This window comes from Antedon bifida, chromosome 2 (assembly GCF_963402885.1).
Source record: "Antedon bifida chromosome 2, ecAntBifi1.1, whole genome shotgun sequence".
Classification (NCBI taxonomy): Eukaryota; Metazoa; Echinodermata; class Crinoidea; order Comatulida; family Antedonidae; genus Antedon; species Antedon bifida.
Window position 1 is genome coordinate 16,046,900 of NC_136227.1, and position 23,144 is coordinate 16,070,043.

The window sequence follows — 23,144 nt, forward strand, 5'->3', positions numbered from 1 at the left end:
CGATACCCTACTCGTTTGTTTGTCTGGTATGGTAATGATACTTGTTTTGGTTACGGTACTCTACTCGTTTGGTTGTCTCGCATGGTAATGATACTCGCATGGTAATGATACTCGTTTTGGTTATGGTACCCTACTTGTTTGGTTGTCTCGCATGGTAATGATACTCGTTTTGGTTACGGTACCCTACTCGTTTGGTTGTCTTGCATGGTAATGATACTCGTTTTGGTTATGGTACCCTACTCGTTTGTTTGTCTGGTATGGTAATGATACTCGTTTTGGTTATGGTACCCTACTCGTTTGGTTGTCTCACATGGTAATGATACTCGTTTTGGTTACGGTACCCTACTCGTTTGGTTGTCTTGCATGGTAATGATACTCGTTTTGGTTACGGTACCCTACTCGTTTGGTTGTCTAGCATGGTAATGATACTCGTTTTGGTTATGGTACCCTACTCGTTTGTTTGTCTGGTATGGTAATGATACTCGTTTTGGTTACGGTACCCTACTCGTTTGGTTGTCTTGCATGGTAATGATACTCGTTTTGGTTATTGTACCCTACTCGTTTGTTTGTCTGGTATGGTAATGATACTTGTTTTGGTTATGGTACCCTACTCGTTTGGTTGTCTCACATGGTAATGATACTCGTTTTGGTTACGGTACCCTACTCGTTTGGTTGTCTTGCATGGTAATGATACTCGTTTTGGTTACGGTACCCTACTCGTTTGGTTGTCTTGCATGGTAATGATACTCGTTTTGGTTATGGTACCCTACTCGTTTGGTTGACTCGTTTGGTTGTCTCGCATGGTAATGATACTCGTTTTGGTTATGGTACCCTACTTGTTTGGTTGTCTTGCATGGTAATGATACTCGTTTTTGGTTACGGTACCCTACTCGTTTGTTTGTCTCGTATGGTAATGATACTCGTTTTGGTTACGGTACCCTACTCGTTTGGTTGTCTCACATGGTAATGATACTCATTTTGGTTATGGTACCCTACTCGTTTGGTTGTCTCGCATGGTAATGATACTCGTTTTGGTTATGGTACCCTACTCGTTTGGTTGTCTCGCATAGTAATGATACTCGTTTTGGTTACGGTACCCTACTCGTTTGGTTTTCTCGCATGGTAATGATACTCGTTTTGGTTACGGTACCCTACTTGTTTGGTTGTCTTACATGGTAATGATACTCGTTTTGGTTACGATACCCTACTCGTTCGGTTGCCTTGCATGGCAATAGTATTGTCTTGATATTTTCACATGTTTGTGGTACTCTTTCAATTGTCTGCTTAGATAGAAGTGGAATTGCTCATTCATCTAAAAAAAAATTAGAAAAACTTTTATTTTATAGTATCATAGTTGAAACAGGCCATTTAAGTGGTCATAGGTAACATTCAATTCAAATTTGTTTTCAATTTTTCTTTTTACAAAACTATAACAAAAACATAGTAACATAGTATGGAACAAATTAAAAAATACATATTTTCTAATAGAATTTGTGCATGCATACGCAGGGCAGGCCTATTCAAAAAGGTAATCTTATTTCTAAGGGCATGTTTCCATGCACATAGGCCTATTTGTGACAGGCAAGTTTCTTCAGTATAAAAGACCTTTAATGTCAGCAAAATTGTTCAAAATGTGAATGTGTAAACTTTCTGTTCTTAAAAATTAGTAATTACTCTTTAACAAACATAGATAAAGTTGTGTCAAACAAGATATTGTGTACAGTGCAAATGGTCTTTACATGTATGTCTTACAGTATAATTATGAGATTGATTTTTACTCTTTGAACAATTCTGGTGTAACGATGCAGGTTATGCTATCAATATTTAAATATGATGTGATTTATAGTTGAATATACTTTACATGGCTTACATTATTTATAATCACACTGTGTATGTAAGAAATCACAAATTAACTTCAATTGTTATAAATTATGTTTACACAATATACAACATACATACCATTGAATAGTATGCTCTTAGCGATTGGTCCAAGAAGCTCAGCCAACCTCTTTCTTTCTGATTCTTCTACTAATCTTCTATTGCTCTCAAGGTGAAACACTAATTCCCAAATTGTTGGTAAACTTAGTAAGTTCAATCCATAGTAAGCAATTACATCATTTAAATTATGTGGGTCAAATTGCTGCAATGCCTTGCACAATCGTTTCCTATATGGTGAAACTGACTTTGTTTCTTCATCAGTGTTTGGAACCTTGTTGGTTACAACATAATGATTTATGAGATCTTCAGCATCTTTCAACTGTGAAATCTCAGCCACCTCTAGCAACAGACGGACATTAGTAGGTGTGATATAACGACGCTCATGTAGTTGGTTTAATAGGTAATTTGCTGTGCAACTTGACTTGCCAAGGTGCTGTAAGTCTACGTGTTCGAAGAGACAACATTTCAACAACAGCAGTCGCTCACCAATATAGAGTGAACCAAGATCATACTTCAACTTGTTGAATTGTTCTTGTGATGTATTCACTACAAAAACAAGTGTTTGAGAATATTATACTATGATTGCCACTAGTCACCATCAAATTTATCACAATTAGCACCACTCATAAATACATTTTGCAATTAAAACATATAACAATTTAAAAGCAGGCACATGTTTTGTGATGTTTCACTAAACAAGGCCATATACATGGCTGCAGTCGCGTGCTCAAGTAGTGTTTACCGACCAACCGATTGACATAGTGAGCTGTAGAGTCGCGTTGCACGCGACTAAAAGTAAGCATATTGACATTTTAGTCATATATATAAAAAAATATAGAAATAAACTAAATATAGAATTGCATAAAAAGAACATTGTGGAAAAGATTTCTTTAAAGAATACATAAACATAAAAGAAACGAAATAATAAATGAGTTCTCTTCTAAATAATTATTTGGATGATTAAAAATGTTCATCTGGTTTTGGATATTCATGAATTCTAAATTCTTTTCGAAAAAAATTATGATGAAGGTCACCAACTCAGTCACATGTATGACCCTGTCATTAGACAGAATTGGCCCAGCAAGAAAAGTTAGTTTAGCTAATTTTTGTTTTTAAAAAAGAATTTATAATTCATTTATTAAGATAATAACAATTGAAACTTTAAATATATTATAAGGAAGAAAGGCTGATATTTACCTATATTTGTACATAAAGTGTTAACCATAAAATATAACACTGATGGTTGTCATTAATACATTCAAGTAATACCTATACCTACCTAGTATTTTCAACTCAATTTTCAACAACTACATAAAATGTACACACACAGTAGTTTCATTATAGTCATGATGTATTTTTTCCTATGAGGCAATTTTTAATTTCTACATTTAGCTGTTGCCGTTTCTGCATTCAGACCACCGTAAATATACAGTATTATGATATTCTTTATTCAATCTGATACATTCATGTTATACATGCTTGACCTTTTTAATTAATAATTCAATCCTATACATTATCAGCACTAAACGATTAGCAATTAACTAACCTGTGATTGATGAACCTGTAGCCAGATGAGATGCTGCTGATGCTGTTGTACCTATACAAAATGAGGATACTGGTTTTAATCAAGAATACAGCAGTATCAAAGACAATATAATAGCATTCATGTTCCCAACTAATCATCCATTCATAGAAGTACTGATCTAGAAATATTATTTATAGTGTTCTTTTGTGAGTTGCCATTGAGGACAATATGAAACAGTGACATCGGTTGAGACTAAAAAAATGAAGCAATCACATGGGTTGAGACTAAAACAATTGACCAATGATATGGGTTAAGATTAAAACAATTGACCAATGACATGGGTTAAGATTAAAACAATTGACCAATGACATGGGTTGAGACTGAAGCAATGACATGGGTTGAGACTAAAACAATGAACCAAAGACATGGGTTGAGACAAAAACAATGAAGCAATGACATGGGTTGAGACTAAAACAATTAACCAAAGACATGGGTTGAGACTAAAACAATTAACCAAAGACATGGGTTGAGACTAAAACAATTAACCAAAGACATGGGTTGAGACTAAAACAATTAACCAAAGACATGGGTTGAGACTAAAACAATTAACCAAAGACATGGGTTGAGACTAAAACAATGAAGCAATGACATGGGTTGAGACTAAAACAATGAACCAATGGCGTGGGTTGAGACTAAAACAATGAACCAATGACATGGGTTGAGACGAAAACAATTGACCAATGATATGGTTTGAGACTAAAACAATGAAGCAATGACATGGGATGAGACAAAAACAATGAAGCAATGACATGGGTTGAGACTAAAACAATGAAGTAATGACATGGGTTGAGACTAAAACAATGAAGCAATGATACGGGTTGAGACAAAAACAATGAACCAATGACATGGGTTGAGACTGAAACACAATGAACCAATTTAAAATTTCTAATCTATCCTCATAGCTTAAAACAGAACGTAAATACCGTAAATCTTCTAATTGTAACCCTGGGTTATTATTCTTTGATTGTTTCTTAGGGTTACTATTAGAAGTGGGGTTACTATTAGATTAGTGGGTTACTATTACTAATCTTAAATTAGGCATCTCCCATCACAACGACCGCTCGAAAGTGACCACCTCTATTGAACGACTACCGTCTCTGTTAAGGAACCGCTTCTCATCATTGGCCACATCTCGTAAGCAACCTCCACTCTTAACAACCACAGCTCTCGTCAGTGACAACTCTTTAGAGGACCACCACCTCTATTTAGGAAATGCTTCTCATAATCGACCATCTCCCTAAACAACGCCCTCTCGAAAGTGACCACCTCTATTGAACGACCACCGTCTCTGTTAAGAGATCGCTTCTCATCATTGACCACCACTCGTCAGCAACCTCCTCTCATAACGACCACACCTCTCGTCAGTGACGACCTCTTTAAAAAGAACCACCTTAAAAGAGAAGGTGGTTGTTCTATAGAGTTGGTCACTTACGAGAGGTCGTTGTGATGGAATATAGTTGATTATGAGAAGCGGTCCTTTAATAGAGAGAAAGAGGTTGTGGTACCTTAAAAGAGGTCACTTACAAGAGGTGTTGTTAAGTGAGGTGGTTGCTTACAAGAGGTGGTCGATTATGAAAAGCGGTTCCTTAACAGAGATGGTTGCTTACGATGTGTGGTCGTCTTGCTTAAGAGAGGTAGAAAGATTGATAGCCAAGTAAAGATTGATGCATTTGCACATGATTTAGACATTTTTTGTAAAATTTATAACATTTTCTACATTAGATGGCGATAGTAACTACATAAGCTGGGAGGAAATTTTCGTTTCGACCGTTTCTACATTAGCCGGTGTTGATTTATATTTACTACATAAACTGTTGGTGTTTCTACATTAGCTGGAGGTTTTACTACATTAGCGGTAAATTGTTCTACATTAACGGTTTTTTCGACATTAGCTGGCGTTTTCTACATTAGCTCAATTTTTAATGCCCCTTCATCATCCTCTCTCATTATAAACTGTGTTTCTTGGCATGTGTCCAACACATAGGAACCGTTATGTAAACTGTCCTTATAAGTACGATCAAGCTTTAGAACTGTAGCTAGTTCACCAGTGCCACAAAAGTCTATTTATATTCGCCATTGTGGAAAATTTCTATTATGTACTTTTTGTCTGGAAAAATTAAGAATCGGTATTTTTTGCTCTTCTCAGATCGTTTTTAGGAGCGCCAGCGCAATCGAGGTTCTTTTAAATGAAGGTCTGTACAATGTTTGTAGTTGTTTTGTCTGCATTCAATGCACTTGTCACTTTCATTCTTTTACATGCAATCATATACATTTTCCTCATATCTCATTTTCATCCTAATAATTATTCTATTTAGTGTGAAGCCTTTTATCATGATATCTTTTCATTTACCTAGTTTTTTATTCTCTCCAAAAATTTTACGGTAACGTCTCATGTCCATTGCTCTGTATCCACATGGCAACACATCTTTGTCAAACTTGCGAACAACCTGCATATGAGTGTCATCACTGTTTGAACATGCACAACGGATGTACATCTTTACTTCAACACCACGTGCACCATTCTGACTCAAAACTTGCAATTCTTTTTCAAGGAAACGAAGCACCTAAAATGAGAATAAATGTTTTGTGTAGAAAACGTAATAAATGCTAAAGAACTTTGAACATGCAAAATTGCGCACATCTTCTTTATTTATTATGTTTATGGCAGTTATGTACAATCATTTTGTACTGTATATGATGCAGGGGTGTGTGAAGAAATAACAAATTTACAGTTATAGGACTACTAAATAATAATAAACATTTTACAGTTTCAAATGAGTTGTAGACAAGGAATAATAATTGAAAAGACTACAGATTCAGAATGACAATCATCAAGCAAATAAACACACATTTTAGATGCAAAACATGGCACAAATCATGTATTATAATAAACAATTTAATGTTTCAGGTATATTTATTTAACAGAGCCTGAAATGTCTTTGAGTACTATTACTTACCTTCTTACAGACTTCACGTTGTGGATCATCATCTTTAGAAGGGCTAGCAGTGTTCATGATTGTTGTTCTCACTATTGTTGTCTGCAACACAAAAGTAAATGCATTAATACAACTCAAATAATAATAAAATCTTTGTATTGTCACAATATTACTGATCATTTGATTTTGTATGGAAGTTCAATACTATTAAACTACAACTATACTATTATTGTATTTCTTGTACTAAATGTAATGTGGTATATATTGGTGAAACCAAATGTAGGTTTGTAGAACATTTAGGGTCTATTAGACTTAGGACTCCTGTTACCTGTAGCCACCCATTTTTGTAATAATGAGCATTCCCTTTCGGACATTACCATATCTAGTGTTAAGGTGTGTAATGGTTCTGAGACATCTCATAGAATTATAGAAGAAATAATGATAGTTGTATCATCACAATATTACTGATCATGATGTCATTTGATTAGAATTGTGAAAATAATATTATCATTAAAAACAAACGAAATGGTTATCCTATAGTTCTATAATGAACAATTCTGTGATTTCTTTTGTTTTCTGAAAAAAAAATCATGTTTATCTACTTATCATTATCATTATTGTGTTTGTACAAATGGGCCTTAAATTTAGCCCACAGCATTGCCATATTATATGTATGGAAGTACAATACTATTATATACAATAATGAGAGTGGAAAGTTGAATGAATGGTTTGGCCTTTTTTAACTTCTTAAGATTTTGAAAATTGATAACTATATTTGAAAAAATACTCAATATAACCAAATCCACTTACAAGACAGACCAATCGAACAGGATTGGAAGTTGAGTTGTTCTATGTTTATATATTATTTTCTAAGCTCAATTTTCAGAATGTTTTTAGAATACATAATAGTAACTATAACTAACTATAACTATATAAGTCAATCATAGTCTTTAATTTAACTTGTTTTTTATATTATTGTTTTTGTTATATTTACGTGTTTAATGCAATACTTTGTAATGTTTATATTTTTTATTTTAGATTGTAAAAGGATCCCAATGGAAATAAGCTGATAAGGTTTTTGGGCTATCCTGGAAAATCTTTTATAAAAGTATTATTTGTAATGTCCGTAATTTATGTTATCACTTTGTATGTATTTTTTATGATGATTTTCCAAATAAATTCAATTCAAATCAAATCAGGCCTGCTGTAAAAACATTTGACTTGGTTTAGAAAGATTAAAAATACTTTAAAAAGAAGGACTGTTTAAAATGTTAACAAGTTCTGTATAATCATGAACCAGGAAAAATCAAATGAACTAAGGTTTTTAAAGACGTGTAACAAATTTGATCCTTCCACAACCATATGCATTACGTATTTTCTGTAGGCTTGTATTTATATTGTCTCAGAGTCTGAGTATTTAGAAATATGTGGTGACGTAGTATAGGGTGTTTTTGGAATTTTTTAAAAAGTTGGCCTGTTAAGGTGCTTGTTTAAGGCAAATCGCCTTCAAAATTGTGATATCATTCTGAAACTTGACACAGTTATTCAGTGGCGATTTTAAAATCCAAAATGGCCAAAATCTGTACGGTTTGGTGTTGGATTGGATTCTTTATTATTATTTGCCACTAGATACAAACTCAATCATAAATCAAGTTTACCTGAAAATAACGGCAATTGTTTAGAGTATCTATATCTAGAATGACTAAATGATAACCATCAATATTCAGTTCTACATGCTCGTAAGATAATGTAGGCTCAACATCTTCCATTTGAAACTTCTCAATAAATTTAGTTGCAACACGTTGAAAGAGATCATCTGGTAGGTAGCCATCAAAGTCATGAAAGAGAGAAATAGCATGCTTCTCTTCATATTCAGCAGCCTTTGTATCATCACGTTGGGGTTTTAGGCGTGAAAGAACATAGAACGTTCGTCCAACATTCTATAGAAACAAAAAAAGACACTGTGTAGTAGAAAGAAATTCCAAACATATACATTGCAACAAAAATCAATATTTAAAAAAATATGTAAATACCTTTATACTCTTTCTTCTAAGCACTAATTGTTTCAGATGTGATAGAACACCTCGTCCAACATCCTATAGAGAAAAAATTGGGTAGTAAATGGAAAATCCCAACAAATAATTACACCAAAGGCAACACTGCTGACAACTACCCACTGGACTACTACCCCCCCCCCCTATGACAATTACCCCTACGACAACAACACCTTAGGACAACTACCCCATGGAAAACTACATCTAAAGGACAATTACAACTCTATATGACACCTATATGACACCTACCTGCCTAAAGAAAACTATCCCCCATTTATATTAGTCAGGTCGCTTAGGTCCTATTTTTGACCACTTTGTGACAAAACCACCAAACTTGGCAGAAACCTTCTTTAGGACCTAACAATTCTAGAAGGGGTGACCAAAAATTCGAACAATTTAATGATATGTATATATATTATGTAGCTATGTGAAAATTAAAAAAAAACTATAAATTACATATGTCAAGTTTGGTATCAAATTATAGCTTATGACATGTACAATACCACTAACATGAGAAAAATATAATTTCACAAAATAATGGCATCATCAAAGCCACACCCATTATATATTACATAACTTTGTGAACAAATTTAAGAAATCAAATTAATATGGCATATTTGGTATTAAATTAAAGCTTATGACATGTACAAAACCACTGAACTATATAAAATATAATTATATATATATTATACAAATATATTACATAACTTTGTGAAAAATGAAAGAAATTATAAACATGTCAATCAAATTAAAGTTTAGTTTATGACATGTATAACAACACGAGCATATGTGAAATATATTTTGAACAATGTAATGACATCATTTTTAAATGATGTCATTAAAAGCCACAACAATATATACTCAGGTATTAAATAAGTTTGTAAACAATCTTAAAAGTCATGCATATTTCAAATGTGGCTTCAAATTAAAGCTTATCATTAATATAATAAGTTGGAATTTAAGTTGTGCTTACACTACCATTCATAGGGTCTTCATTTGCTTTTGCACACGCGGTCTGTTATGGTCTTAGCTCTAGAAATACTCATCAGTAGAGGGCGACATTAAAAATTCATATACAAATTTGTTTTCAGTATTTAGATTTTATTTTGTTTTCGGTTTGTTTTTGGTTGTTTTCGGTTGTTTATGGTTGTTTTCAGTTATTTTCCGTTGTTTTCGGTAATTAGACTGACCATAGAAACATCAATATTGAACATGGAGAATGCGAAATTCACAAACCGTGCGCGAGAAACACGTCTGTAAATTCATCAATTTAAAGGATTTATTTGTTACTTTTTCTGTGATTCTCCATCGTAAAAGTACTTATGAGGTCTAATTCTAAGGTGTGGTACATTCAAGATAAAGTTCCTTAACAAATTTGGAGTTGAAATAAAAGACAGTTGCGAAACGGAACTAGTGCCTATAATTTAATATATTAGTAAGTAGGCCCTACCCCTACCGTTTACGTACAATACATGTTTTACTTCATGAAAAAAAAAATTGGCCTAGAAATTATTACTTTACGATGTCTATTTAGGAATTAGCTTTGTTTAAAAAATCGGTTCACCATCAAGTCTATATATTGAAGAATATGAAATCATCTACACATGCACCACAACAATATTTTATTATCCATTTTGTGGTTAAAAATTAATAGTTTACAAAATAAAATTGCGGTGTGCATGCAAATAGCAGAAGTGTTAGTCTTTTCGTAAGGTCATGCATGCCTTTGTGGTGGATCGAGTGGGTTGGACGGTCCAGGCTAGCTTTCGAAACAGTCCCGGCTGTTTTACATTAAAAACTGGACATCAGTGATTAAGGGGTCATGGTTTAACCATGTAATATATCATATTTATTGCTAATCGAGTCGAATGCAGTTTTAATGATGCACTCTTGGCATTCCATATCTGTTCGTTTGTTCATGTCGACACATTCAGTATCAAATGGCGATATTTCTGTATTTTTTCAATCAATTGTTTGCTTGCGTCTATTAAATAAGGTATGGTTTAAAGATCTTTGGCTGTGTTCGGCTTCGAGATGTTATACCACACTTAGGCCTAGGCTAGGCTATAGGGGTCGTCGGTTTCGTGTTATGGGTTGTCCAATTCTAGGTCGTCCAATTTGAGGTCGCCCGGGTCGTTGGGGTCGTCCAATTTGAGGTCATCGCTTTCTACACACTCGGTAGTTTCATGGCTTTCTCAGGTTGGAGTTGGGTTATTATCTTCATTAGGCCAATACATTGTTTGAAAAAAAGAGATTTGGGTCATTGTTATAGTCAGGTATTCAATTTCAAGCCCACCTTTTATATTTGAAAACATTTGAATATTAAGATGTTTGATTAGAAGATTAGAAAATGTTCATTTAAAATCAATCTTCTCTATGTTTTTTTAAGTTTATTAAGTTTTACAAGAACATTTTCAAAATTTGTTTCCAAGTAGTGTGGATATTGAAAGGTTAAAGAATGCAATGCTATTTCTAGTTTCAATTACCCATTTGATTTACTGTATACAGTAAGAATATATAATTACATTTTTCAATTTGTTTTTTAAATGAAGTAATAAAAGAAAGAAAAAAAAATTGCGACAGGTTCATGGATTAATGTGATTTGTTGGTAAACAAAAATAATAATACTCGCTAATTGTCCTAGAGGTAATTGCCCTATGTGTAGTTGTTCTAGGGAGTAATTGTCCAAATTGCAATTGTCCTAATGGACAATTGTTGGTAATTATCCTAAGGCGGTAATTGTCCAAAGGCGAGTTGTCCTAAGGGTAATAGTCCTAATAATATAGGGATATTGCCCTAATGAATGATTGTGGATAATATTCCTAAGGCGTTAGTTGTCCTATGGGTAATTGTTTTAATGGGTAGTTGCTCTAGAGGGTAGTTGTCCGAGTGGAAATTGTACATAAGTTAGTTGGCCTGATATGCACTAAAGTCAATATTTATACAGAATTTAAAAATACCTTTTTAGTCTTTTTTTCACACATTAACCCAAAGGTTTGCATTAGAGACACAAAGAAGTCAATCATCTCATCTGACTCTTTCTTCCAAATATGCCGCAACAGTCTTTCATCTAATTTACCCTCGTTTAAATTACTCCAAAGTTGTTTCAAAGATAGCTTAAATAATAATAATAATTTACATTTAATTTCATTTTGGAATGAACATCATTTGGTTTAAGGAAAGAGTGGATATATTAAACCCCAGGACATAATTTTCCCTACAATACAGCAACATTCATCAAACATTATCACAATGTGTCAGATTAATATTCGCCCAATGATTGAAACCACTCATAAAGTTTGCTAACCTCAAGCTCAGGATCTATAACTGTGATGATTGTTTTAAACTTGTCAACTACTCCCATCAAATCTATAACAATTTTTTCTTTGAGGATCTTGTCATCTGGGTAGAACAGAATTTCGCCGATGTCATGCAAATACTCCAGAAGCAGTTTTATATCAGTTATCTTACAACGAGCAAGTACATTATCCATCTAAAATGTCACAAATAAAGATATACGATTTCTAATAAGAAAAATGTAGCTTGTGGATATGCTTTGTAGTATATAAAACATAATACTAAATAGTTAGTATGTTAGTGAGTCTGAAACAGAAGGAGCGTTGGAAACCTGTCTTTAACATAGTTTGTCATTTGGTACAAGTGTCCAACTTAAATTATACTGCTAATGTATAATTGTTGAACTTTGAATTTCTACGTAGAAAATTGCTGATAAAGTTTAAGTTCATTGACATTGACAGAAAAACACCCTGCAGGCTAGTGAGTACTGCTGCGATGATTAGGTAACTCAATGTGAGACTATATCAATTTAGGTGCATATTTAAGCAAACTCATGTCATGTTCATTCCACTTTTGACTCCAACACATTTCAAACATTTTTGTTAAACAGTTAACAATTACAATTATCTTTATGTCAACAGAAAAACAGGATTTAATGTCTTTAAATATAATATGCAAATGTGATGTTGTTAACACTGATTATTAAACACATGTGTTTAATTACCATTTTAAATCGACTTTTTAAGTACTGTACCCTAAACATTAAATGATTCATCACCAAACAGTTGATTAAGAAAAAAATGTGTTCTAACCTCAGAAGTTGGCAGATATAATTTGCCCTTCTTTCTTAACTGTTGTATTTCATGCAGTACTTGTAGCCACTTGATTGGCAAAATGCGGATCATCATCTGTGCTAATTTTTGTATTTGTAGAATGATTTTAGAAGCACCACTCTTTTCAAATGGGACACTGTTTTCAATGGTAAAGAGCTCTCCTTGAAACACCATGTCCCAATATAGTTTTCCTTTCATGGCTTTCCAAAGTAGATTCTTTATTTCCTTCACCTAAAATAAATAACAGGGGTTTTCATATTTGAATTATAAATGCTTATATAGACTATTATGAGATATAAATTGGCCTTTTGAGGTTTTTTTTTTCCCAAAATACAATGTATGTTTCAAACATGAAACACTTTTCCATTTGCCTGCTGGTGTTTAATAATACAGATAGCTCTATATCTATAATTTGTTTGTTATATTAAAGTCCTGTAATTAATTATTCTTTGAACCTAATTACAAAAAACAAGAGTGTCAACATTTCTGAACCATCATGGATAGATTCTCAAAAACAAATGAGTGAACAATACAAAAATTCAGAAAATAGAAAATCAATTAATCACAGACATTTTTTATCAATTATTTAATATATTTATTAATAAACAAGTTGGCTTTGATTGAATCATTTGTAACCGTTACAGCTCTTTGATCTAAAGCATTTAATTATAGTCTTGTTCAACTGATCGCAAGCGTTTAGCCGTTCAAGAGTCGATCATGTTATGATTGAAATTGTGTCAGATAATAAAACTGCGTTCACAAACCACTCTCTCGATGCAACCGAACATTAATATACATCCCTCTAGCCCCTCAGGTTTTATAACATGTTTGCCATATATACAGGTACAACACCGCTAAAATAGCCCAAAATAATCCAGCATTTTGGCCTCCTAGCTAGGCCTACATCTGTCAACTTAGATATTCTACTTTTCATGTCCTTGATTTATTTGTATTTACACGTTTCTGTCTGGCCTAATAATATAATACTAGCAGTAACCCGTGCTCCGCACCGTCTTTTCTGCCTTAATATGTGGTTACATACTTTGCATGTATAATAAAAGCGCACTCTGATAAAACTACTTTGACAAATTATCAAAATAAAAACAAATTGTATCAAGAATCAAATTCAGAACTATCTTATGGCCATTGATTTTGTTATACACTATCCCTTCACTTTAAAATATCTGTAAACTAAAAAATGAAAGCAATACTGGATATGGAACTTTAGACTTTACTTTTGACTGTTCAGACTTTACGAAAATAAAAGACGCTAAATAAAAATTGTGCTGTGTGAATTAGTTAGATGATGTGCGCAAACACTACCGAAAGTATAAAATACTAAACTATATTATTTTGGGTGTTTTTCGTGGTGTATTCATTATTTGATAAATATAGATAAAATAAAAAAGTGGACATAAATCGAATGAATTGTTAAGTTGTTTTCATGTTCAACAATGTAACAAACCATTTGGAATCGTTTTTGTTTGTGTGTGTGGTTTTTTTTTTCATTTACATTTTTTTTTATTTCAATGGTTTTAATATTTTGCAATTTTTTTGTTTTGAGTGATTTGTTTACCTATTTGCTACCTTTGTAATAAGTGTGGTCTAGCAATATAACGGTCTTGTCTGCCTTAATAATCATTTGCATGGGATGATTAAGTATTATAAAAGCGCAATACTGGATATTGCACTGTGTGCTGTGTGAAAATGAATCTAAGTGCGCATCAGAATGTGACGTCTGTTAATCAGTCGGCAGATTAAAACATTTTAATGATAAAATATAAATATGAATTAAGTTATAGAATTAAGAATATTGGAATAATAAAATGGACTTTAAAATCAACACAAAATGTGCACTCACTACTCGAAATTAGATGATGCGCTCATCGGACACAAACTTTTATATCTGATATTTTGTGGAAACACGATTTGGAATAATTTTATTTGTGTGTGGGGGTGTGTGTGTGCTTTTTTGTTTGTTTTTTTTTTCAGTTACATTTAAAAATGTTTTTAATGGTTTTTTATATTTTGCGTTTTTTTTGCGTGAAGTTTGGTATCTTCTTTTGCCACTTTTGTAACTACATTGTGGTTTAGATTTTTTGCTTTAAGTGGAGATACTTATTATTTACACATATCGCGGATTCGAACTCGAACCTACTAAGCATTAATTTCAATGGCCACAGCGTTTTACTCACTGAGCCAAACCGTGATTTACAAAATACATTCTGTTTCGTAATTAATTAAAACTTTTACGACGCAATCATTCGATACGGCACTACTGCTATTTTTTGCCCTTTTTTATTGCTTATCCTTAAAATTCAGGAAAGTGACATAGCCTATTGTGTGCAGCCCATCAATAAACATCAGTGTGCCAAATATGGGCACCAGTGGTTTTGGAGGGGATACGTAAAATACACGAAAAATTTAGTAGCATTAATATATAGATAATACAATACCCCAACATGAATGGCCTAGCCTTTTTGTATGTATCGTTCTTGGAATGATATCATGCACCTATAAAAACGATTTTATTATTTTCATAAAACTAAGGTATAGTCCATTTAGAGGTTGTTTTACTTTACCATCAGATACTTAACATATCCATAACCAAATCGATGGCAAGGGAAAGAAAACAGTTGCAATAACTCCACCGGTACCAAGTCCTAAGTCACTGAGATTTTTTAAATATCAACTATAGTTTTTGGTTTCCTAATTCAATTTATTGATGTCCATGTTATGCTACCCTTTTGAACCCAACAGAAAGCTTGTATCTGATTGGCTATCACATACAAACAAAAGTTCACCTGCACTTGAGCAGTTTTCGATAGCTATTCAAATGCTTTGAGAGCCGATCGAAAGCGAAAGTTCGCTCTCAATAGATTCCACAATTAAGCAGCTGTTCACATGATCGAGAGCGACCCAAGACATGAGAATATGGTACAATTAAACGAGGGGCTGTTGAATAGATCTCCCTGACAACAAACACATTTTGTTTTCACTATATCATAAAATAGTTTACTGTACCAGGACTGATATGATGTCTTAAGTGATCTACTTGATACTTTTGTTGTGCTAATTAATATGCTAAAGTATTATACTTAGCCTACACAAGCTACATTGAAAATAATAGTAAAATGCATTGCTATAAATTAACAAGCTTAGGTTTTTTTTTCTTTAATTATTTGTTTCAAATAATTAAACTCTTATAGTATTCATTTATTTTTTCAATTGCAGATGACTGAATTTAAACCTGACCAATTATTTTCTAATGTTTAATAGTGGTTCAATATTAAATGTGATGTTACCCTTTGTTGTCTTTCTTGTTCAGTTTTACCAAGGCTCTCATAATGTGTACCAATCAGCATTATCTTGTTATTTTGTCCTTTTCTTACGTTTACGAAAACTGAACGAATCCAAAACAGAATGAACTCAAGATTTGTCATTCGATGTTCATACATTTTTCCCTAAATCACAAAGAAAATGAACAAAATTTACATTTTAAATTCTTAAACAGGTAGTTTGAAAGCATTGTGGCAAATTATCTTATTATTGTGGTAATTATAGCAGCACCAATTTATATAGAAAAACAACACTATCATGGAAGTGGAAATAACAACAATCATATATCAGGCATCTGCTATTAACAACACTATCATGGAAGTGGAAATAACAACAATCATATATCAGGCATCTGCTATTAACAACACTATCATGGAAGTGGAATTAACAACAATCATATATCAGGCATCTGCTATTAACAACACTATCATGGAAGTGGAATTAACAACAATCATATATCAGGCATCTGCTATTAACAACACTATCATGGAAGTGGAATTAACAACAATCATATATCAGGCATCTGCTATTAACAACACTATCATGGAAGTGGAAATAACAACAATCATATATCAGGCATCTGCTATTAACAACACTATCATGGAAGTGGAAATAACAACAATCATATATCAGGCATCTGCTATTAACAACACTATCATGGAAGTGGAAATAACAACAATCATATATCAGGCATCTGCTATTAACAACACTATCATGGAAGTGGAAATAACAAAAATCATATATCAGGCTTCTGCTATTTGCACAGTTTGTGTTAAGGTAAAGAATAACATGAAGGAAACATTTTATTTATGTACAATTACATAAACATTTAAAATTTGTAAAATCTACTTACAGTTGTTGGATCACGAACTTTAGCTGGGGCATTAAGACCTTCATTCAGGTTGAATACCACACATACAACAGCATAAGATACCATGAATATCTAGTAAACATAATCATAATAGTCAATATTACAAACTGTTTATACACATGTGTCAGATACTGGCACAACTGATTATTTGATACTTTTGTTTTCCTCATAAAGTGCATGTTCACCTTGGAAACATTTACAATCTTAATAATTGGTTTAATAAATAATGAATGTTTAATATTACATTCTTTCTTTGCTATCCCTCTCTGCTAATATACATTATATTACATCAATTAATACTATTTTACTTAAAGTCTCCCAAAACTAGACACCCTTCGGCTGGCAAAATATGTCTGGCTTTACCGAAATTCTGATATTCTAAATGCATTTTTAAAGGTACAAAATAATTTGGAACTTCTTTGACCTCCGGTCTGCTTTTTTTCTGGTAGAAGGACTAGAGACTGAGTTGACTGTATTAAATTAAATGAAGAATAAAATAATTTATAATATTGTAATAATAATTGTATTTTATAACTGATACTGACATACTGTTACCATATTAGATCAAGATATAGACCGGGCGCCCAGAAGATTTATTCATGTGAAAAGATACAGATACAGATTAGGGCGAGATGCAATATTCGACATTGCTGCCGGGTCACAGCCTGTACATAGGGCCTGTGGGGATCATAACATAGGGGGGTAAAAATGCATTTATTCATGTGAAGCGATACAAGGATATACTTTTTTGGATATCATTCGCAGTGGGCCACTAATGATTACATCACCAATGACAGCAACTTTATCCTGTAACCAACAAACAGCAACATTTTAGGGCCACGCCCAAATGGGTTTATTCATGTGAAGCGATACAAGGTTGAATCTTTTTTTAATGGCAGCAGTATATATTGGGGATGACAAAAACACCAATGACAGCAACTTTATCCTGTACATAAGCTCAGACAGCAGCCCTAAAGGTCCGCAGTTTCCTCCTATTCGGCTATATACTCGGCGCGTATGTCGTCTTATGGCGTTCAGCTGAGTTAGAAATACGTGATACGGACTCAGACTGACAATAAATACATAGTAGAATGCTAAAACAATAAATAAAGAGAGCATTTGTTTCCTGTACCAAATCATCAAACATCAAACTCTTAGGAACTCGCCCAAAATGGGTTTATCCATGAAGTGTGTAATCATTTTTGAAAAAATGTGTTTTTTTTCACTTTATCCGGAACACAGCAGCTCAAATGCCCGAGGCTCCATTCGTGATTAACAATGTTGATAATACAAACACATTCACGATAACGAGTGACTTTTATTTTATAATTGAAATATATCTTTATTTTGGAATAATAAATAACACCAACAAAAACACTTAAAATAACCAACAGCAGATTTGTATTTTAGGGTAACATTTAATCAATATTATATCAAAATCATTATTTCGATCAAAATAATATAATTTAAGAATATTTTTCAGATAAACTAAATAATTACACTCATAATGATCGACACCGGTACCTATTATTGTACATTATTATTATAACTCGATTTAAATATTGTTTTAATTACACACTAGACACTATAGTGTGAAAAAAGGCAACGAAATCTAAATTTGCAACATTTTTTAACATAGCATAACATAATAGTAAAGTAAATAATAGTTAGAATTCAACATAATCACTTAGAGAATTGGTATGGTATAGATTAGACTATCGATTTTACACTAATTACTGTATTTTTAACTCAATTTAAATAAAACAAAGTAACCGTTTTCATGTGAATTAGACTGATAAAAACCAACAAAAAAACTTAAACATCGTTACTTGTCCATAATGGATCGACTACTGTATCAATTACTGCACATTGTTTTACTTTAACTGAAACAAAGTCAAATTTTTAATTGTTACTGTACTAACATTAGACAGTGATATCTGATAAAAGGCAACATTAATTAATATTATTAATACTGGACCAAATTAAATATCGTTACTTATCCACAATGGATCGACTACTGTATTGATTATTGCACATTATTTTACTAACTAACATAAGAAAGTGATATCTGATAAAACGCAACAAACTGAATCGAATTAAATATCGTTACTTATCCATAATGGATCGACTACTGTATTGATTACTGCAGATTATTTTACCCAAGTCAAATTTAAAATTGTTACTGTACTAACATTAGACAGTGATATCTGATAAAATACAACATACTCAGGACCAAATTAAATATCGTTACTTATCCATAATGGATCGACTACTGTATCGATTAGTGCACATTATTTTACTATAACTGCCCAAGTCAAATTTAAAATTGTTACTGTACATAACATTATACAGTGATATCTGATAAAAAGCAACATAATCAGGACCAAATTAAATATCGTTACTTATCCATAATGGATCGACTACTGTATCGATTATTGTACATTATTTTACTATAACTGCCCAAGTCAAATTTAAAATTGTTACTGTACTAACATTATACAGTGATATCTGATAAAAGGCAACATTAATAATACTGGACCAAATTAAATATCGTTACTTTTCTCTAACTGAACCCAGGTTGAATATTTTACATGCAGTGTAACTACCGACACACTGTAAAAGCACAATTGAGCAAAGACATCGAGGTTACTGGCGTAATGCATAATCTTTTGAGTTTATCTATTCGTCATCATCACAGTCACTTTCACTGTCATCACTCCAAGGTTGGTCATCATCGATTTCAGCTTCAAAATCTATTATTTCAAGTTCTTCATCATCACTTTGTTCCAATATTCCTGCATCAATATCGTCAAGAACTGTGTTTGATTCAGCACTTTGTTCCGAGTGTGGATCACTAGTAGAGCATTTCCATCAAACCATTTAGGTACATACCTTCCATCACCATTATCAACCCATCCATAGTTTAGTGGGTGTAGGTTTTGTGTTGGCTGAGGAGTATGAGCGTGTCTCCACATAAATAGATACATAATTTGCCCTCAACAGATGCTGGGTGATTGTGATTTCACATGGTGGCAATGAAGAACAGTTGATCTTCTTGACTTTCTTCTTTCCAGTTGTCATTTTGCGAAACGATTGGTACCTGGCCTCATAATACTGTTCATGCTTTTAAACCCATATATCTTGCATACATTGGCAGTGACTGCGGGTTTGTCCATCCTGTCACCACAAAGCGATCGCAATGCAGCAACATGTTTCTTGTCCTTCACTAAATAATATGTAAATGGGATTGACTTGCCTTTGCGGTAAAATCCAGTATCATTACAGTGTGATATAATCAAATTTATAAATGACGCCGTCACAAATCATGTAAAAAGAAATCCAATAGCCCCTATTGGTTTTATTATATCGTGTATTCTGTTCAGCTAGTAATGGAATATGAGGAATGTACAATATTCAGTTATTTAATGCATACAGTCAGTAACCTCGATGTCTTTGCTCAATTGTGCTTTTACAGTGTGTCGGTAGTTACACTGCATGTAAAATATTCGACCTGGGTTCAGTTAGAGATAAGTAACAATATTTAATTTGGTCCAGTAACAATTTTAAATTTGACTTGGGCAGTTATAGTAAAATAATGTGCTATAATCGATACAGTAGTCGATCCATTATGGATAAGTAACGATGTTTAATTTGGTCCTGAGTATGTTGCAGATATCACTGTCTAATGTTAGTACAGTAACAATTTTAAATTTGACTTGGGCAGTTATAGTAAAATATTGTGCAGTAATCAATACAGTAGTCGATCCATTATGGATAAGTAACGATATTTAATTCGATTCAGTTTGTTGCGTTTTATCAGATATCACTTTCTTATGTTAGTTAGTAAAATAATGTGCAATAATCAATACAGTAGTCGATCCATTGTGGACAAGTAACGATATTTAATTTGGTCCAGTATTATTAATATTAATTAATGTTGCCTTTTATCAGATATCACTATCTAATGTTAGTACAGTAACAATTAAAAGTTTGACTTTGGTTCAGTTAAAGTAAAACAATGTGCATTAATCGATACAGTAGTCGATCCATTATGGACAAGTAACGATGTTTAAAATGTTGGCAGATTAAGTTTTTTGTTGGTTTTTATCAGTCTAATTCACATGAAAACGGTTACTTTTTTAAAATTTAAATTGAGTTAAAAATACAGTAATAGTGTGCAATCGATAGTCTAATCATACCTTACCAATTCTCTAAGTGATTATGTTGAATTCGAACTATTATTTACTTTACTATTATGTTATGTTATGTTAAAAAATGTTGCAAATTTAGATTTCGTTGCCTTTTTTTATATAGACATATCGCTATAGTGTCTAGTGTGTAATTAAAACAACATTTAAATCGAGTTATAATAATAATGTATAATAATAGGTACCGGTGTCGATCATTATGAGTGTAATTATTTAGTTTATCTGAAAAATATTCTTAAATTATATTATTTTCATCGAAATAATGATTTTGATATAATATTGATAGTTCAAAATGTTACCCTAAAATACAAATCTGCTGCCAGGTTATTTTAAGTGTTTTTGTTGGTGTTATTTATTATTCCAAAATAAAGATATATTTCAATTATAAAATAAAAGTCACTCGTTATCGACATTGTTGATCACGAATGGAGCCTCGGGCATTTGAGCTGCTGTGTTCCGGATAAAGTGAAAAAAAAAAACATTTTTTCAAAAATGATTAGGCCTACACACTTCATGGATAAACCCATTTTGGGCGAGTTCCTAAGAGTTTGATGTTTGATGATTTGGTACAGGAAACAAATGCTCTCTTTATTTATTGTTTTAGCATTCTACTATGTATTTATTGTCAGTCTGAGTCCGTATTACGTATTTCTAACTCAGCTGAACGCCATAAGACGACATACGCGCCGAGTATATAGCCGAATAAGGGGAATCTGCGGACCTTTAGGGCTGCTGTCTGAGCTTATGTACAGGATAAAGTTGCTGTCATTGGTGTTTTTGTCATCCCCAATATGTACTGCTGCCATTAAAAAAAGATTCAACCTTGTATCGCTTCACATGAATAAACCCATTTGGGCGTGGCCCTAAAATGTTGCTGTTTGGCGCCCCGTACAGGATAAAGTTGCTGTCATTGGTGATGTAATCATTAGTAGCCCACTGCGAATGATATCCAAAAAAGTTTATCCTTGTATCGCTTCACATGAATAAATGCATTTTTACCCCCCTATGTTATGATCCCCACAGGCCCCATGTACAGGCTGTGACCCGGCAGCAATGTCGAATATTGCATCTCGCCCTAATACGCACCTAACTACATCATCAAACCTTTTGTATCTTTTCACATGAATAAATCTTCCGGGCGCCCGGTCTAATATGATAACATTTTTGTAATACCTTGGAGGAATATTATAGATTTTTACTTCAAATCAAGTGAGCAAACTTTTTGATTTCAGTGCTGATACTGCAACAAGGCCAAAGACAAAGTAAATTTTCACAACCTCAGATGTTAAATATTGACGGCAAAACTAATCTTTATTAATACAAATTAAATACACCAATAAAATTTACCCGTTGTATCACATGGTAAATTGGTTGACCCCCAAAGTCCCAGATGTTCATAACAAACTTGTTGCTATCCACTTTAGAGTCACCACCTTCTCTTGTAGAGCGAAGTTTGGTTACAAATTTATTCAAGAACCCTTTAGGAATTTCTGGTCTCTCAAGTTTTTCTTTAGACACTGGTTCTGTTGTGATAAAATAATAATACACAATACAACAGTTTCATTCAATATCATAATCATAATCTTAATTTTAATTTTAAAGACAGATGGAGGCAGGCTGAGTATATAGAGCAGGATGACAGGTCATTACCAACTATTTTTGTTAAAAGAAAAAGTATTTCCAATGCAATATTTAAGTATTCTAAACATTATCCTTTCCAATCAAAGGTTTAATGTTGAGTTTATTTAACCACATTGTACTGCAAGTGATTACACAGCAGTGTCATACAATATACAAATACTAGTATTAACTGTCAAAGTAACTTGCAAGATGATATATGTTCATTAGCAGACACTGATGATTATTATTAAATTTCCGCTCCTTTAATCATTTCAACATTTAGCACTTTAGTCTTTATTTCTGATATCATTAATATGTATGAACAGCACAATCAAACACATTTCAAAATAAATATTTACCCTCTTTTTGTGGACTTGGCATTGGATTTGTTCTTTTTGATGTTTCACCAGATTTGGCTTCCTGTTTTGATGTTGATGCTCCTGTGGGGTTTTTCTCTTTCTCA

General features: G+C 32.8%; 3 protein-coding genes across 3 annotated transcripts in view; all 3 read right to left on the bottom strand.

Annotated features, from left to right (window-relative positions):
- LOC144835066 (uncharacterized) overlaps positions 1-23,144 on the bottom strand; it is a 397,704-nt gene that overhangs the window by 303,768 nt on the left and 70,792 nt on the right. The window lies entirely within an intron of this gene.
- On the bottom strand, positions 6,442-9,498 carry LOC144858939 (uncharacterized). The gene is made up of 4 exons (XM_078715094.1): positions 9,487-9,498; positions 8,493-8,555; positions 8,118-8,399; positions 6,442-6,561 (listed from the first exon to the last, which is right to left on the bottom strand). The coding sequence occupies exons 1-4, from the start codon at positions 9,496-9,498 to the stop codon at positions 6,442-6,444; spliced, it is 477 nt and encodes a 158-aa protein (XP_078571220.1).
- LOC144836117 (uncharacterized) lies at positions 10,418-12,754 on the bottom strand. Its single transcript, XM_078691312.1, has 4 exons — positions 12,623-12,754; positions 11,821-12,006; positions 11,474-11,629; positions 10,418-10,731 (listed from the first exon to the last, which is right to left on the bottom strand). The coding sequence occupies exons 1-4, from the start codon at positions 12,716-12,718 to the stop codon at positions 10,681-10,683; spliced, it is 489 nt and encodes a 162-aa protein (XP_078547438.1). The 5' UTR covers positions 12,719-12,754; the 3' UTR covers positions 10,418-10,680.